At 40.2% G+C, this 20,235-nt stretch overlaps 1 protein-coding gene across 1 annotated transcript in view; it reads left to right on the top strand.

Annotated features, from left to right (window-relative positions):
• LOC108695493 (WD repeat-containing protein 97) overlaps positions 1-20,235 on the top strand; it is a 41,477-nt gene that overhangs the window by 9,450 nt on the left and 11,792 nt on the right. The window contains exons 6-18 of the mRNA XM_018224048.2: positions 3,862-4,010; positions 4,761-4,997; positions 5,654-5,744; positions 7,895-8,027; positions 8,493-8,617; positions 10,758-10,827; positions 10,902-11,057; positions 13,387-13,527; positions 13,860-13,958; positions 16,031-16,252; positions 18,387-18,440; positions 18,866-19,111; positions 19,422-19,619. Coding sequence (XP_018079537.1) covers positions 3,862-4,010; positions 4,761-4,997; positions 5,654-5,744; positions 7,895-8,027; positions 8,493-8,617; positions 10,758-10,827; positions 10,902-11,057; positions 13,387-13,527; positions 13,860-13,958; positions 16,031-16,252; positions 18,387-18,440; positions 18,866-19,111; positions 19,422-19,619 — 1,921 coding nt within the window. The remainder of the gene's footprint in view (positions 1-3,861; positions 4,011-4,760; positions 4,998-5,653; positions 5,745-7,894; positions 8,028-8,492; positions 8,618-10,757; positions 10,828-10,901; positions 11,058-13,386; positions 13,528-13,859; positions 13,959-16,030; positions 16,253-18,386; positions 18,441-18,865; positions 19,112-19,421; positions 19,620-20,235) is intronic.

Genomic DNA, 20,235 nt, shown 5'->3' with positions numbered 1-20,235 from the left:
ACACGGTGCTCTCATACTGGCACACTTACACACTCACACATATACACTCACACACATACACTTACACACATATACACTTACACACTCACACACATATACACTAACACACATATACACTTATGCACTTACACACTCACACACATACACTTACACACTGCCAACAGTAAATACATGAACAGGAGGACGGCACTCTGGTAAAAAACAGGTTTTTATTGCTGGGCACTGTAGAAATACATAGGCCTTACGCGTTTCGGGAACACCTTCCCTTAATCATAGGCTTACAAAATGAGTCGAGCACATGCATTATATACTATAGATCTCTAGCGACCTCTATTGGTTATCAAAATTATTGCGGCTAAAAAAATTCATATTTTCTTATACTTTATTATGCTTTATATATTAATAAAACCAACCACACTCTGCTAAAATATATAAAACAAAAGAAGGGGAAGGGGACTTTTTGCCTTGGATATTACAGATATTACATACAGATATTACATACAGATATTACATACAGAAATTACATACAGATATTACATACAGATGTGGGACAATGCCATGCAAGACATGCACAGTTATTTCCACAGGACCCGATTTCAAGTCCAATGTTACTGGGAGGACTTTCCAAAATTATGGCTTCTATAAATGTAACACTAAGAGAGTTATCTCTCTACTGGAATGTAAATGTTGTGGGAAACAATATGTGGGACGCACAACCCGTTACCTAAAGGAATGGGTTAGGGAGAATATTAGGGCGATAGATAAAAAAGACGAGGGATCTCCTGTGGGCAAACATTTTGCTCTATGTTCTACAAGAGGTGTCCAGGACTTGGCTGTTACAGTCATTGAACAGGTAAAGGCACCATTCACTGAGGGAGACCCACTACATTCCATTAATCTAACGGAAGCCTTCTGGATCCTAAAACTTGAAATGAGAACACCAAAAGGCTTGAATACAAGATATAATATTACCTACCTATACTGATATACCTGAAATATAGGTTATATCATGTGAATATATATATATCTATTGGATCCAGGTTGAGATAAAGGACAACCCATTAGGAGATTTGGGTTTGTCCATGTAACAATCATATAAACTAATGGAAGTCCAACCCATTGCCTTTGTTAGAATCTGACTATGTAAAAAATCCCCCCCAAAAAATAATAAAAACCTCCCCCCCCTCTATATATGCATACATGTGTGCACACACCTACATATTTAAGCACAAATACAATACACAGACGAATAGAAAAAGGAAAAACCAAAGTAATAAGAGATAAAATAAATAAGAGTTGATTTGTCCTAGGAGAAACTTAATAGCAAGTACTTAAGATATCATGACAAGGTTATATGTTAACTCTAACAGATAATTGTATGTAATATCCAAGGCAAAAAATCCCCTTCTTTTGTTTTATACATTTCTACACAAGTCCAGGCTGCTCATATTCCTCCTCGTGTGCCCCATCCAAGCACAGGGCCCCACATGCAGGAGAATTCTGCTGAATCCAACTCCCCCATAATTGTTCAGTTGGTAAAATCCACTTGTGTTTATATCATTCAGTACAATGGGGTAACAATACTGCACAACAGGGGTTTAGTCACTGTCTGTCCAGACTTCTGCCCTTCTCTTTCTACCAAAGCCTGGACATGAGGTGTTATATTAAAGGGAACATATCCCTCCCCTGTGTGACATGAGTTCAGTCAAGACACTGCCAAAGTTAAATATACATGTATTATTGTTATACAGCTGATTCCTCAGATTGATAGGAACCCCAATACTGTGTCTGTGTGATATTAAAGGGGAAATATCCCTATAATATTCCCATCAGTCCCTGCCCCAGTAAGCTTACAATCTAAGGTAGCTATCACATTCCCATCAGTCCCTGCCCCGTGAGTTGACAATCTAAAGGAATAAGCGAACAGATGTGAGAGACTTGGAGACCAAAACTGTAGGGCATATTCTAGATGGGGCCTTACCAGTGCTCTATACAGTGGGACCCCCTCCTCCTGTGACTCTCTGCCCCATTTAATACAAGTCAAGCCCTTATTTGCCCTTGATGCTGCTGACTGGCATTGCTTGCTACAGACAAGTTTATTATCTACAAGGACTCCAAGCTCCGTCTCCATTATGGATTTGCCTAGTGCAGTCCCATTAAGGGTATAAGTGGATATTGTTACATCCCAGGTGCAGGACTTTACATTTATCAACATTGAATCTCATTTGCCACTTAGCTGCCCAGATTGCCAGTTAGTCAAGATCCTGTTGCAAGTGCCACATCCTGGATGGAATTAATTGGGCTGATAGTTTTGTCTCATCTGCAAACACTGATACATTACTTACAATACCCTCCCCTAAGTCATTAATGAACAAGTTAAATAAAAGTGGCCCCAATACTGAGCCCTGAGGGACCCCACTAAGAACCTTACTCCAAGTAGAGAATGTCCCATTAACAACCACCCTCTGTACCCGATCCTGTAGCCAGTTTCCTATCCATGTGCAAACGACTTCATTAAGCCCAACAGACCTTAGTTTAGAAGCAGTCGTTTGTGGGGCACAGTATCAAACGCTTTGGCAAAATCCAAATAGATCTACTGCCCCCCCCACTGTCCAGCATCTTACTTACCTCATCATAAAAAGCAATCAAATTCGTCTGACATGACCTATCCTTCATAAAGCCATGCTGATTGCTGCTCATAATGACATTCACTAGGACAACATTTTGAATGTGATCCCTTAACAAGCCTTCAAATAATTTGCCTACCACAGATGTCAGACTTACTGGCCTATAATTGCCAGGCTGAGATCGTAATCCCTTTTTAAATATTGGAATGTCATCAGCTTTCCTCCAATCCATAGGCACCATACCAGATGACAGTGAATCTGAGAAAATCAGAAATAGGGGCCAGTCTAAAACTGAACTAAACTCTCTTAGAACACGGGGGTGTATGCCATCAGGCCCTGGAGCCTTGTTTACATTCATTATAACTGAAGCTTTATGAATCATATGCTGAGATTATGATTGAGCTGAGCCATCAGTGCAGTTATAAAGTGAGCCTGGGAACTCACACTCCTCTATTGTATACACTGAAGAAAAGAACTGATTTAACACATTTGTCTTATCTGTATCTGTTACAACCATACTGGTACCATTATTTAATGGAGCAACACTCTCAACCTGCATCTTTTTACTATTAATATACTTAAAAAACTTTTTGGGGTTAGTCGTAGCCTGTGTCACAATCAGTTCCTCATTTCCTATCTTTGCCTTCCGGATTGCTGATTTACAACATTTATTACAGTGTTTATATTCATTAAATTCAGCTTCTCTTCCCACAGAATTGTAGTTATTAAATGCCTTTCTCTTCTTTCCCATTAACTTCTTTACTTCTGTATTAAGCCACACAGGATGATTCTTAGAGCTTCTACGTTTAGTCCTTAAGAGAATAAATTGAGAACAGTAATGATTTAATATCATTTTAAAGGACAACCATTTCTGTTCTGTCTTTTTAGCAGAAAACCTAATGCCCCAATCAATACTCTGTAGGGCAGCCCTCAAAGCACTAAAATTAGCATTTCCGAAATTCCTGTTTTTTGTTGCCCCAGTGTATATTTGTTTTTTGCACCAGACATTAAATGATATAACATTATGGTCACTATTACCCAGGGGTTCAATGCACAGTCAATATCTGGCTAATTAAAATCCCCCATTATCATTACTTTACCCAAATTAGCAGCCTTTTCTATTTGCACCAGGAGCTTCTTCTCCTCCTTGTCACTTACATTAGACTGTTCTGGGTGTCTGGTTCTGTGTGTTGCAGGTCATTGGATACTGTGACTTTATGATTTGTTTTTACAGGTTTCTCCCTGTGATTGGGCTGGAGGACGGCACCATTTGTGTGTGTGACTGGTGCCCCCGCAGGGTATTGTGCCACCTGGAAGCCCACAGTCCGGCTAAAGTGACAGCCCTGATGTCCAGTCCAGAGAACAACTTGGTTCTGTCTGCTGGTAAGTACTCGCTGAGGGCAAGACAAGCAATGAAATGGGGGTAGAAAGCAGAAAATGCCCCAAAGTTCTGTCATGGCACAAATAGAAATTTCCCAAGGGACAGATAGATCCAAGGAAAATGATATGGGGCAGAAGATGAGGTTTAAGGCAAGAGACAAGACCCACTGGGCTGATGGGGAGAGTTGGTTCTGTTGGGCTGTAGATCATCTGCAGGACATAGTGGTAGTTACACCCCCGGCTTCTGCTCCTGAGGCAAAAGGGCTGCTAGTTAATGATAGTAACGGTACTGCCAGATCAGTTAATGGGAACAAGGTTATAAACTGTTACATGACAATTTTATGGCACAGGTTGTTGAGGAGCCAACCAGAAAAAATGCTATTGTGGATCTAGTGATCTCTAATGAGCCAGAACTTATAGCAAATGTGCAAGTCATTGATCCCCTGGGTAATAGTGACCATAATGTTATATCATTTAATGTCTGGTGCAAAAAACTAATATATACTGGGGCAACAAAAACAATAAATACAAAAACATGTAGGAAAGGTTATGAGGTTAGGGGCTCCCATTGTGGGGTAACTCAGGAGAAACAAGAGGAAGGAGTTTCATTGCTTTTAGAGTCAATTCCCCAAAGGCAATATTGGGGGTCAAGCGTGTGTGCCACTTATTGGCCATTAATGATTCCCCAGTTGTCTGTACAAGGAGATGATCACTTACTGGAAAGTCATTTCTCTTGCAATTGTTTTATTTCAGGCTCAGATTTGAGGATTAGGACCTGGCAAATGTTTCCACACAGTGAGGAGAGTCTCAGTCCCTACATGAGCTTTCTCTGCTCCCACCCCATTGAGAGAATGTGCCTGATTGGCTCTCAGCTTTTTGTTTCCTTCTACAACCAATCCAGTGGCAGCTCCAGTCTGGTGCAGTACTGCCTGCAGAGCTCCACCCGGAGGGATCACTCGCCTTCCAATGACCATCAGGACCAGATCACAGGTTCCTCCAGATGGGCCCTACCCTGTAGTCTTTCTTACCCCCCCCCAATAGCTACTGCACCCCATACCTGTCTCCCCGACTACATTGCTCCATCACATGCACTGCTCCAGTTAGAGTGTGACTCATGAGTAATAGGTTTGTAGGTTAGGGTAGCCTTGGCTGCGGTTACACAGTGTTGGGAAAGTTTCTGGGGCACCAGTTTCGTTTGAGGTCAGTGCCTTTGGCCCACTGGGAAGATAAAGGCAATGAAGTTTGGTGTTGGCCAGAACTGCAGCGTACATGAGTAAGGAGTATCTAGTGCAGTAAATACCAGCCCAAGAATGAACAGGGATAGTGTGAGTGAATGCAGAGTAACATGTAAGCTGACAGTTATTGCAAAGGGAAGTCTGAGTCTCCACATAACAAATATTCGATACATAACAAATCCATCCAACAAATCCCTGCACCAAACAACATTTCTATGGTCAATTAACTGGAGCATTTGCATTTTGTCTTTCCTTTGCCTTGAAAAAAACCCTTGCACTGTGTTTCCCAGCAGTATAAAGTATTGTCCTGCCCCGCTCTCCACCTATAGACCTCAATCCCCACGTATAGACCCCCGCTCCCCACCCAGCTCTTTCCTGTCAGCCCCTCATTTCTTTCCCTTTGGATTCCAGGTCTGTGTTCCTGCCCCACTCTGGGGCTCGTGATTTCCTCGGGAAAGGACAAAACAATTCGGATATGGAATGAGCACAACCAGCTGCTGAGGTGAGTCCTAATAAATCCGGGTCATTTAGTAACAAGTCTGTACTAGGAATAATAACATTCCACGTCTGATGATGTCACACATAGGGTGGAGCACATGGAACATTCAGACTCGGGGGCCGGTGAGACTGACGTGAAACTGTTACATTCAGCTCTATAAATATCCAAATATATATTATATATAAATATCCAGTATAAATATATATCTAAAATCCAGTATAAATATATATAATATCTAGTATAAATATATATAATATCTAGTATAAATATATATAATATCTAGTATAAATATATATTTCGGGGCACATTTACTAATGGTCGAAGGGAATTTTCAAATTAAAAATTTTTTTGGGTACTTCGACCATCCAATAGGCCTAAATTCGACTTCGATTCAAAGTAAAAAAGTTTGACCACGAAAATCAAAGTACTGTCTCTTTAAAAAAGTTCGACTTTGCCACTTTGCCACTTTAAACCTGCCGAATTGCTATGTTAGCCTATGGGGACCTCCTAGAACCTATAGGCAACATTTGGCTGAGTTTTTAGAAGTAAAATCGTTCGATCAATCGATTAAATCGTTCGAATCGTTAGATACAAAGGATTTCATCATACGATCGAACAATTTTTTTATCCGGAAAGCCCCAGGTCCCGAGCATTCTGGATAATAGGTCCCATACCTGTATAAATATATATATAATAATATCTTATATCTAATATCCAGTATAAATATATATAATATCTAATATAAATATATACAATATCCAGTATAAATATATATAATATCTAGTATAAATATAAATATATAGATATAATATGCAGTATAAATACAGTATAAATATATATATAATATCCAGTATAAATATAAATACCCAGTATAAATATATATAATATCTAGTATAGATATATAATATCTAATATAAATATAATATCTAATATAAATATATATAATATCCAGTATAAATATAAATACCCAGTATAAATATAAACATCCAGTATAAATATATATATGTATCTAATATCCAGTATAAATGCAGGGAAATGGGATTCGCAGTGGGAGAGATCTCAGTGTTTATTCTTGGTGGGAAGCTAATGCTTCAGTATCTACAGAAATGAGATTCTCTATGTTCTTGTATGAGAAATAATCACTTTATTATTATTACTACAATAAAATAAGACCAAGTGCAAACAATGATAAATAAGAGGGAAAGAGACACTAGTATTTGCCCTTATCCCTGATATTATTCCTTATTTTGGGAGGGGATTTGTTTGCAGTTGAGCAGCAGCAGCAGGTTCTGCGCCAGATTCACCACTAAACCCAAACGCGCAGAACAACATTGTCTGTTAGTGACTTGGCCACAAGCAAAGGCTCCTCAGTGGGATCAGTCCAAGTGGTGCCAATGACCCTGAGCAGAATAACCCCCAATAGGATAAATAACCCCACATAGTTACTCTTGCACCCCCATCTCTCAAGATTCCTGGAGAAAGTGCAAAGCCCCCCAGCACTATGTAACATTGCCCTTAAAGGGATACTGTCATGGGAAAAAACATTTTTTTCAAAATGAATCAGTTAATAGAGCTGCTCCAGCAGAATTCTGCACTGAAATCCATTTCTCAAAAGAGCAAACTGATTTTTTTTATATTCAATTTTGAAATCTGACATGGGGCTAGACATATTGTCAATTTCCCAGCTGCCCCTGGTCATGTGACTTTAGGAAATGCTTTATGGCAGGCTGCTGTTTTTGAATGTGTCTCAGTGGGACCTGGACTTTACTATTGAGTATTGTTCTTAGATCTACCAGGCAGCTGTTATCTTGTGTTAGGGAGCTGCTATCTGGTTACCTTCCCATTGTTCTGTTGTTTGGCTGCTGGGGGGAAAGGGAGGGGGTGATATCAGTCCAACTTGCAGTACAGCAGTAAAGAGTGATTGAAGTTTATCAGAGCACAAGTCACATGACTTGGGGCAGCTGGGAAATTGACAATATGTCTAGCCCCATGTCAGATTTCAAAATTGAATATAAAAAAATCTGTTTGCATTTTGAGAAATGGATTTCAGTGCAGAATTCTGCTGGAGCAGCACTATTAACTGATTCATTTTGAAAAAAATGTTTTTTCCCATGACAGTATCCCTTTAATGTCTCTATGTTTGGACTTTGCAGGATCCTTTCCCTGGATTGTGCCCCTGAGAGCCTGACATTGATCAGCCAACGAGCTGAACTCTTATTGGGCATCAGAGGCCGCGTGTGTCACATGAACGTCACCAGCCTCCTGCCACTCACTCACCAACTGAAGGTAATTTACTGACACTTTGTGCCCCACTCTCTCATTGGGTGACCCCATGGCACTGGCACATACTTCCATTGGTCTACAAAATACTCAACTTTAATATCCTCTACATTGTGGGGCTTTTGTTTGAAAAGTGAACTTACCCCCAAATGTACCCCCATGTACCCCCATGTACCCTCCATGTACCCCAATGTACCCTCCATGTACCCTCCATGTGTCCCCAATATACCCTCCATGTACCCTCCATGTACCTTCCATGTACCCACAATGTACCCCAATTTACCCTCCATGTACACCAAATGTACCCTCCATGTACCCCCAATGTACACAATGTATCTGCTGCTCTAACTATCCTTACAACTATATCGTTTAACTAGGGGGCCCTGACACCAGGCTGGACTGATCTAGAACATATTAATAGTTAATGCTGATTCCTTAGACCTACAACTGTCTCACCTTCTTCCATTGCAGATACCGACGACTGAACCCCCTTCACAGGAGGATGGAGCCCCAGTTCCAGTTCAGGGATCAGTGTTGCAGTCGCTCTCTGAGGATGTCAGGAAGCCCCTCTCTAGTGCTCACACTTTGCCTTTAAGGTCCCATTCTTACACTAATCCATGGCTAATTTATACTAATACCCACCTGCTCCAGAACCCTAACTGCTACCCCTAATACCCACATGCTACAGAACCTTAACTGCTACCCCTAATACTCATATGCTCCAGAACCCTAACCGCTACCCCATATACCCACATGCTCCAGAACCCTAACCGCTACCCATAATACCCACATGCTCCAGAACCCTTACTGCTACCCCTGCTACTTACATGCTACAGAACCCTTACTGCTACCCCTAATACCCACATACTCCAGAACCCTTACTACTGCCCCTAATACCCACATACTCCAGAACCCTTACTACTGCCCCTAATACCCACATACTCCAGAACCCTTACTGCTACCCCTAATACCCACATACTCCAGAACCCTTACTACTGCCCATAATACGCACATACTCCAGAACCCTTACTACTGCCCCTAATACCCACATACTCCAGAACCCTTACTGCTGCCCCTAATACCCACATACTCCAGAACCCTTACTACTGCCCCTAATACGCACATACTCCAGAACCCTTACTGCTGCCCCTAATACCCACATACTCCAGAACCCTTACTACTGCCCCTAATACGCACATACTCCAGAACCCTTACTGCTGCCCCTAATACCCACATACTCCAGAACCCTTACTACTGCCCCTAATACGCACATACTCCAGAACCCTTACTGCTGCCCCTAATACCCACATGCTCCAGAACCCTTACTGCTACCCCTAATACTCATACGCACTGTTCCCAGTAAGATGTACACATACATTTTCAGACCAGCTCACACAATACATTGTGGTGCGAACAAAGAATTTTGTGTAAAAACACATAGGGCAGATTTATTAAGGGTCGAATTTAAAAATTGTATTTTTCAAAAAAAAAAATTATAGTCAAAACTATTCCACTAGGGATTTCTCCAAACTTGATTGAAGTTTCTTAAAAAAAAATTATATTCGATTTTCGAGATTTATCAAAGTCTGGCCATTTAAAACCTGCTGAATTACTGTATAAGTCGATGGGAGAGATCCAGTGACCAATTTGGAGATGTTTCCGAAGAAAAATTTTGAATTGAGTTTGGTCGAATTCAAATCAAATTCGATTCAAGTTTTCGGGTCAGGTAAAATTTGTCCAAGTTACATACATAGTTAGTTACATAGTTACATACATAGTTAAATTGGGTTGAAAAAAGACAAAGTCCATCAAGTTCAACCCCTCCAAATGAAAACCCAGTCCCATACACACACCCCTCCCTACTTTTAATTAAAATTCTATATACCCATACCTATATTAACTATAGAGTTTAGTATCACAATAGCCTTTAATATTATGTCTGTCCAAAAAATCATCCAAGCCATTCTTAAAGGCATTAACTGAATGAGCCATCACAACATCACCCGGCAGTGCATTCCACAACCTCACTGTCCTGACTGTGAAGAACCCTCTACGTTGCTTCAAATGAAAGTTCTTTTCTTCTAGTCTAAAGGGGTGGCCTCTGGTACGGTGATCCACTTGAAGTTGTAGAAATTCGATTTTTATTTTCAATAACTCACCAGTCGAATTTCGAAAATATTCGAATTCAAGGGGGTTTAAAAAAACTCACATGAATTCGACCCTTGATAAATGTGCCTTATAATGTTGCACACACCAGTTTTTTTTTGCTCACACGGCCAGTTAAAAATTAGAGGGAACATTACTCACATGATCTAGAGCCCTTACCCCTAAAACGCACATGCTCTAGAACCCTTACCCCCAGGCCCGGACTGGCAATCTGTGGCTTCTGGCAAATGCCAGAGGGGCTGCTATAAAGTCCCATAGAAGTAAGCATTTGGTGGGCTGATGGGGGCTGTTTGGGCCTCTATGTGGGCTGATTGGGCCACTGTGTACCTGAAATGTCAGGGCCTATTTTAATTCTCAGTCCGGACCCGCTTACCCCTAATACTCGCATGCTCTAGAACCCTTACCCCTAATACTCACATGCTCTAGAACCCTTACCCCTAATACTCACATGCTCTAGAAACCTTACTGCTCCCCATAATACTCACAAGCTTTTACATTGACTTTATCTCACATGTAGCTCTGCAGGAATTCTCTCTGATCAATGTTCTTCTTGCTTTGTCTGATCCAAAGGAATGAAGTTTCTTCATGTACATTAAAGAAGGATCACACAGAGGAGGACAGGATCAGGGAACAAAATGAGGTGAGAAGAAGGACCAATGGTCTTAGTTGCCACCAAGAGAACCATCTCACGCTGGTCTTGTCTGACACTTTTAGGAGCAAGCATTTCTCTTAGCTAGAGATCAGGAGCTGCTCCTTCTAATGAAAGGGAAAGTAAAACCAAGCAAGAAAATCAGATCAAGCCGGGAGACCAAGGCCGAGGCCATGAAGCGATATCTACTGCAACTCTACAAGGAGAAGCCCAGCATCCAGGTATGAAGTATTGAACAATATTCCCAGTGGGACCAAGTACTTCTTTGTAATGCCGGGGCCCTGGGTGTAATCACTTTCTCCTTGTGTTTGAGTCAGTGTGTGCATCACAGGGACCATCAACTGGAACTCGACTAAATTCTCACGACTCCACTAAATACATTGCCTTGCAAAAGTATTCACACCCTCAACCCATTCTCTCATTGTACCGAATAGCAAACTCTACACTCAAAATATTTTCTCTGACATTTTTATTTCAAGACAGAAAGAGATTCAAAATAATGTATGAGAGGAATAGAACAAAATGTAATGTCCCACCCAGAATATGCCAGACAGCATTGGGCTTCAAAGTCTAAAGAAAGGCAACCAAGCCAGTAAAGGGAATGGAAAGTCTTGCTTATGGGGAAAGGCAAGTTGGGATTGGTTACACTGGAGAAGAGACAGTTAAAGGGGATATGATCACTATATATAAATATATAAGGGGATATGATCACTATATATAAATATATAAGGGGGATATGATCACTATATATAAATATATAAGGGGATATGATCACTATATATAAATATATAAGGGGATATGATCACTATATATAAATATATAAGGGGGATATGATCACTATATATAAATATATAAGGGGGATATGATCACTATATATAAATATATAAGGGGATATGATCACTATATATAAATATATAAGGGGATATCATTACCATATATAAATATATAAGGGGATATGATCACTATATATAAATATATAAGGGGATATGATCACTATATATAAATATATAAGGGGGATATGATCACTATATATAAATATATAAGGGGATATGATCACTATATATAAATATATAAGGGGATATGATCACTATATATAAATATATAAGGGGGATATGATCACTATATATAAATATATAAGGGGATATGATCACTATATATAAATATATAAGGGGATATCATTACCATATATAAATATATAAGGGGATATGATCACTATATATAAATATATAAGGGGATATGATCACTATATATAAATATATAAGGGGGATATGATCACTATATATAAATATATAAGGGGATATGATCACTATATATAAATATATAAGGGGATATGATCACTATATATAAATATATAAGGGGATATGATCACTATATATAAATATATAAGGGGATATGATCACTATATATAAATATATAAGAGGGATATGATCACTATATATAAATATATAAGGGGGATATGATCACTATATATAAATATATAAGGGGATATGATCACTATATATAAATATATAAGGGGATATCATTACCATATATAAATATATAAGGGGATATGATCACTATATATAAATATATAAGGGGATATGATCACTATATATAATATATAAGGGGGATATGATCACTATATATAAATATATAAGGGGATATGATCACTATATATAAATATATAAGGGGATATGATCACTATATATAAATATATAAGGGGGATATGATCACTATATATAAATATATAAGGGGATATGATCACTATATATAAATATATAAGGGGATATCATTACCATATATAAATATATAAGGGGATATGATCACTATATATAAATATATAAGGGGATATGATCACTATATATAAATATATAAGGGGGATATGATCACTATATATAAATATATAAGGGGATATTATCACTATATATAAATATATAAGGGAGATATGATCACTTTATATAAATATATAAGGGGCTATGATCACTATATATAAATATATAAGGGGGATATGATCACTATATATAAATATATAAGGGGATATGATCACTATATATAAATATATAAGGGGATATGATCACTATATATAAATATATAAGGGGGATATGATCACTATATATAAATATATAAGGGGGATATGAGCACTATATATAAATATATAAGGGGATATGATCACTATATATAAATATATAAGGGGATATGATCACTATATATAAGGGGGATATGATCACTATATATAAATATATAAGGGAGATATGATCACTATATATAAATATATAAGGGGATATGATCACTATATATAAATATATAAGGGGATATGATCACTATATATAAATATATAAGGGGCAGTAATGAAATAGAGAAAGTACAGAGAAGAGCGACTAAGCTGATAAAGGAATGGAAGGGATCAGTTATGGGGAAAGACAAGTTGGGATTGGTTAGCTCTTGTTGGCAGTTGTATAACCCCCTGTACCCCCTGTGCCCCCCATGTCCCGTCTCCCTCACACACAGACACAGGGGAATGAGCACAATGTTCTCCATCTCTCATCGCTGTTGCCTGTTGCTTTGCTGCAGATTCCTGAGATGGATCCCAGTGATGGGGAAGATTCACTCACGGCTCCCGACCCCCAGACTCACAGACCCCCTTATGTTGCTGTGGGAGGCAGTGGGGCATTTGGGCAGAACCCTGTTATACCCCTCTCCAAAGGACTGAAGGTAAATGTGCGATTTGTGGGTTTCATTGTGCAACGGGCAAGAAAGGCTGTTTTTTTTGTTTATGATAAATAAACAATAAATAAACAATAAATAAACAACAAATAAACAATTCAATGAGTTTCTGAATGTGGCAAACGCAGAGGCTACAAATACACTTCTGTGTCACAACTGAAAATCATATGACTATAAACAGTAACAATAGTATTAGAGCCTCACCAAGCAATAGGCTTTTTGGCAGCTGGGGTCAGTGACCCCCATTTCTCATCTAGACAAAACTGGATTTGTTTTATATCTGATGTTGGTGGCTGAGGAGATGGGATTTGTACTTGTAGAATGTCCCCAACTCGGCGGTTCTGCAGTTTTTTCCACAATCAAAACAAGATGAAGAAGAAGAAGCTCAAGAAACTGAATGGGGAGGACTAGTGACACAGGTAAGACCCCCAGTACCCCCAAGTACAACTATTCTCTGCCCCCAACACCAACTTATTTCATCTCTTTGATAATTGTTCCCAAGCTGTGGGGGAGGGGGATGGAGCAGCGGCTGGAAGGTCCAAGCTAAATCAAAGTGAGATTTGGAACAAATTCCTAGGGATTTTCCTACATACGCTTGGAATGTAGAGATGTAACCTGGTTTGATGTTGTTTATGCAGAGCTCATTATCTATATTTGAACCATTGGTTCTGTTTATAAGAGGAGTTTGGCACACTGTTTCCTCATATTACTATTTTGTTTTTTAATTGGAAGAATTGACAGAACACATTTCCAACACAAGTATTATTTGTAATGCTCATTATAGGAAAATGCAGTACAGAGGTTGTGCATGAGTGGTACATAAGTGGTACAGAAGTGGTACATGAGTGGTACAGAGGTGGTACATGAGTGGTACATGAGTGGTACAGAGGTGGTACATGAGTGGTACAGAGGTGGTACATGAGTGGTACATGAGTGGTACAGAGGTGGTACATGAGTGGTACATGAGTGGTACAGAGGTGGTACATGAGTGGTACATGAGTGGTACAGAGGTGGTGCATAGGTGGTACATAAGTGGTACAGAGGTGGTGCATAAGTTGTACATACTGTAGGTGGTACATAAGTGGTACATACAGTATGTGGTACATAAGTGGTACAGTAGGTGGTGCATAAGTTGTACATACAGTAGGTGGTGCATAAGTTGTACATACAGTAGGTGGTACATAAGTGGTACAGTAGGTGGTGCATAAGTTGTACATACAGTAGGTGGTGCATAAGTTGTACATACAGTAGGTGGTACATAAGTGGTACATACAGTAGGTGGTACATAAGTGGTACATACAGTAGGTGTTACATAAGTGATACATACAGTAGGTGGTACATAAGTGGTACATACAGTAGGTGGTACATAAGTGGTACATACAGTAGGTGGTACATAAGTGGTACAGAGGTGGTACATAAGTGGTACATACAGTAGGTGGTACATAAGTGGTACATACAGTAGGTGGTACATAAGTGATACATACAGTAGGTGGTACATAAGTGATACATACAGTAGGTGGTACATAAGTGGTACATACAGTAGGTGGTACATAAGTGGTACAGAGGTGGTGCATAGGCGGTACATGATTGATACATAAGCGGTACATAAGTGGTACATAGTCAGTGCATAAGTGGTACATACAGTAGGTGGTACATAAGTGGTACAGAGGTGGTACATAAGTGGTACATACAGTAGGTGGTACATAAGTGATACATACAGTAGGTGGTACATAAGTGGTACAGAGGTGGTGCATGAGTGGTACATGAGTGGTACAGAGGTGGTGCATAAGTTGTACATACAGTAGGTGGTACATAAGTGGTACATACAGTAGGTGGTACATAAGTGGTACAGAGGTGGTGCATAGGCGGTACATGATTGATAAATAAGCGGTACATAAGTGGTACATAGTCAGTACATAAGTTATACATAGGCGGTACATAAGTGGTACAGAGGTGGTACATAAGTGCTCTTTTGCTTTATTTTGGGAGGGGCTTTGTTTGTTGTCCCAAAGTTCGATTCGAATGGGAAAAGCCCATTTCCATTTGTGCAGCAAATACCCCCTCTGCCTAAAAGGTACAGCCCAAAGTCTCTATATAAGTCACTGTAAGTTTAGCCATAGAGAAGGCTGGTCAGTCCATACGGTTAGTGTTGGTCCAATCTGACCCAATTTCCCTGAGCAGAATAACACACAACAGGCTCCAATACTTTTCTCTTTAGGACAGATAACCCTGACATAGTACCACTATACTTGGCTGCTGAGTCACATGACAGAACATACATGAGCTCTGGCCATAGGTCTAAGGGCAAAGCAATGGCTCTACTGGCTGCTCCACCATCAATTCCTCTTTGTGCCCCAGATACAAAAGAGAAATATATTTCTACTGAGGGCAGTTTGATGACTGGGTCAGAGCGTTTCCAGGGCATTCAATACAAGGTCTGGTGGAAATGTTTGCGTTTCATATAAATAATGTTGAATCTAATCACATTCAGAGAGAGACAAAGCTCCCAGTGCCTGAACATGGGAAGGAGGTGAGGAAAGAGTATGAGCAGGAGACGACTGAAGAAATGAAAGATTTAGAGGAGGAAGAGAGACTCCAACTGAGAATCTCACAGGTTGATAACTTGGAGCTCCGTGAGACTGAGAAAGAAACCCCTCATCTTCCCCTGCCCCCCCTCCCAGCAGTGACCCGAAGGAAGACTCTGAGAGCCCAGGTACCCAGGTGTAACTCGGAATCCACTGGATCCACCATTGCTGTGGGATTTGCCCATTAGTTAGTGGGACCAATGGGATTTATAACCACAAGCGCATTTACTCTTCTGCATTTCCCCCACAATCAGTGGCACTTTAAACCCCAAGTGCCGCCTCCTAACCAGGGGTAGTTCCAGGGTTCCCTTCATTCCCAGCAGCACTTGCACTTAAAGGAACAGTAACACCAAAAAATTAAAGCATTTTAAAGTAATGAAAATATAAATTAGTAAAACTGGTGTATTTGCTTTAGAACCTGTACTATAGTTTATATAAACAAGCTGCTGTGTAGCCATGGGGGCAGCCATTCAAGCACAGGATACACAGTAGATAACAGATAAGTACTACTATAGTTTATATAAACAAGCTGCTGTGTAGCCATGGGGGCAGCCATTCAAACACAGGATACACAGTAGATAACAGATAAGTACTACTATAGTTTATATAAACAAGCTGCTGTGTAGCCATGGGGGCAGCCATTCAAGCACAGGATACACAGTAGATAACAGATAAGTACTACTATAGTTTATATAAACAAGCTGCTGTGTAGTCATGGGGGCAGCCATTCAAAGCTGGAAAAGGAGAAAAGGCATAGGATACACAGCAGATATCAGATAAGCTCTGTGCGATTCTTCAGAACTTATCTGTTATCTACTGTGTTCCTATGCTTGAATGGCTGCCCCCATGGCTACACAGCAGCTTGTTTATATAAACTATAGTAGTACTTATCTGTTATCTACTGTGTATCCTGTGCTTGAATGGCTGCCCCCCCCATGGCTACACAGCAGCTTGTTTATATAAACTATAGTAGTACTTATCTGTTATCTAATGTGTATCCTGTGCTTGAATGGCTGCCCCCCCCATGGCTACACAGCAGCTTGTTTAAATAAACTATAGTAGTACTTATCTGTTATCTACTGTGTATCCTGTGCTTGAATGGCTGTCCCCATGGCTACACAGCAGCTTGTTTATATAAACTATAGTAGTACTTATCTGTTATCTACTGTGTATCCTGTGCTTGAATGGCTGCCCCCATGGCTACACAGCAGCTTGTTTATATAAACTATAGTAGTACTTATCTGTTATCTACTGTGTATCCTGTGCTTGAATGGCTGCCCCCATGGCTACACAGCAGCTTGTTTATATAAACTATAGTTGTACTTATCTGTTATCTACTGTGTATCCTGTGCTTGAATGGCTGCCCCCATGGCTACACAGCAGCTTGTTTATATAAACTATAGTAGTACTTATCTGTTATCTACTGTGTATCCTGTGCTTGAATGGCTGCCCCCATGGCTACACAGCAGCTTGTTTATATAAACTATAGTAGTACTTATCTGTTATCTACTGTGTATCCTGTGCTTGAATGGCTGCCCCCATGGCTACACAACAGCTTCTTTATATAAACTATAGTAGTACTTATTTGCTATCTACTGTGTATCCTGTGCTTGAATTCGGCATTTGAATAAAAAAATGATATATTTGGAAGATCCCTATTTATACCATGGTACAGAGAAGGATTAAGTGATAAGGAAAGAAAAGGGACACGGTGAAACTCAATGAAGTGATAAGAAAAGGAAAGTGAACTGGTCAAGCCCAATGACCAATGAAATTATAAGGATAGGAAAGGGAACTGATGAAGCCCAATGACATGACAAGGAAAGGGAACTGATGAAGCCCAATTAAGTGATAAAAAAAAAGCAAAGGAACTGGTGAAGCCCAATGAAGTGATAAGGAAAGGGAAGGAACTGGTGAAGCCCAATGAAGTGATAAGGAAAGGGAAGGAACTGGTGAAGCCCAATGAAGTGATAAGGAAAGGGAAGGAACTGGTGAAGCCCAAGGAAGTAAAGGAGAGGGAATTGGTGAAGCTCAAGGGAATGATAAGGAAAAAAAAGGGAACTGGTGAAGCCCAATGAAGTGATATGTAAAGGAAAGGAACTAATAAAGCCCAAGAAAGTGATAAGATAATGGAACTGATAAAGCCCAAGGGAGTGATAAATAAGGAAAAGGGAACTGTTAAAGCCCAAAGGAGTTATGAACGAATGAAATGGAAATAGAGTTAGGGAAAATGGATCCATTTCTATATCTGTTTCTTTTCAGAGGCGATTTTCTTCTCAGATACCACAGATGCGACCAAAGTCACCTTCATCAGAGGTAACAATATTCCCCATACTGTAAAGCTTCTGGTGGTGGGTAAAGGCATACTATCAACTTACTGTTAATCCATTTTGCTTTGGTGTTCTCTTTTGTGGTATAAAGTAACTATCCATGTAGTTCTTTTATTTGTGGGGCAGGACTGCTGCTTCCAATGGGTATCATATTCATATTTCTGATAGGGATCTTGCCTCCAATGCCTCAGATACAGTATTCCAGATTATGAAGAACACACTGATACCTCCAGGGCATCAACAGGTGTACTGGTTTCCTTCCTAAGGTGGCAAAGTCAAATCTTTTGGGATAAGGGACATGCCTATGGTATGCTACCCTTAGGCGCATATATATATATACACACACATGTATAGCAAACAACAGCTGGTCTCTTAGCTTAACACAACTTTCTCCTTGTGCTCCTCATTCAGTTACAGAAGGGAACATTGAGTCCTATGGAAGCTGCCATTCCTATGTCACCTGAAATCTTAGACCGTCCTCTACCAACATTTTCTTCTGAGCCTGTACAGTTAGAAAGGCCCCAAAGCCCTTCACCAGAGGAACCTCCACAAAGAGAATCCTCTGAAGAGCAATGTGTGGTGGCCCAACCAATACCGCCCTTCATACTGCAGTTCATACAGGAGTCCTGGTTCACTGATATTTTCCCTGAAGCAAAGGTGATGAAAGTGGAAACCACTGTCAACTAAATATCTATAAAGCCAAACTTGAATTCCGGGCTTTATTTCTACTATATTTAGTGGTATATAAAATATGAACTGGAGATGTTTGCTACTGGAGAGTACTGGACAACTTTATCCCATGCAGTATTATACTTGGGGCAGTGAAAGAGACGTTTCTTAAAAAAGAAATAATGGCCTTAATTGTACGAGAGGTTGGGTCAGAGATGTAAGTGGGTGGAGGCCAAATGGCTTGAGGCTCCTCTGGAATAAAATGTACATAGAAATAATTCAATGTTGGCTTTTTCAGGAAGAGCTGCACTGTGTATGTGAGGCTGAGTTTATATCCCGACTACTACAGGGACTCTTACAGCTCGGCCATCCCATGCGCTCTGACATCCTGCAAACTTTGAATATTTGGCTTCCTAAAGGACAACTTAAAAACCTGAAAAAGATTCACCATTGCCTGATCCAAGCATTGAATCCTTCTCCTGGGCTGGATTTAGAGGTATGAAACACATCATTCCTTAGTCTCCCCTTTAATACTGTAACTATGTGCAAGAAGCCATATTCATATTCCATGTCTGGTGGGATGAATAAATCCTCACCTTTGTCAGGTGTATCCGGCCAATGTGCAGAGCTCCCTCTGAAGCAATTCACCGAAATTCGAGCCCGGATGGGGCAGAAATGTCTACAGCCACCTCAGGTCTCTTTCTGCCGCTCTTCTCTGTACTTTCTCTATTTCATTACTGTCCCTTGTATATTTATATATAGTGATCATATCTAGAGATGGCGCAAACTGTTCGCCGGCGAACTTGTTCGCGCGAACATCGGGTGTTCGCGCTCGCCGGAAGTTCGCGAACGTCGCGCGACGTTCGCCATTTTGGGTTCGCCATTGTTGGCGCTTTTTTTTGCCCTCTCACCCCAGACCAGCAGGTACATGGCAGCCAATCAGGAAGCTCTCCCCTGGACCACTCCCCTTCCCTATAAAAACCGAAGCCCTGCAGCGTTTTTTCACTCTGCCTGTGTGTGCTGAAGAGATAGTGTAGGGAGAGAGCTGCTGCCTGTTAGTGATTTCAGGGACAGTTGAAAGTTTGCTGGGCTAGTAATCGTTTTGATACTGC

Source organism: Xenopus laevis, chromosome 6S (genome assembly GCF_017654675.1).
Source record: "Xenopus laevis strain J_2021 chromosome 6S, Xenopus_laevis_v10.1, whole genome shotgun sequence".
In the NCBI taxonomy this organism is placed as follows: Eukaryota; Metazoa; Chordata; class Amphibia; order Anura; family Pipidae; genus Xenopus; species Xenopus laevis.
Note: the sequence above shows the minus strand (reverse complement) of the source record. Positions and strands in the feature narration are given on the sequence as shown.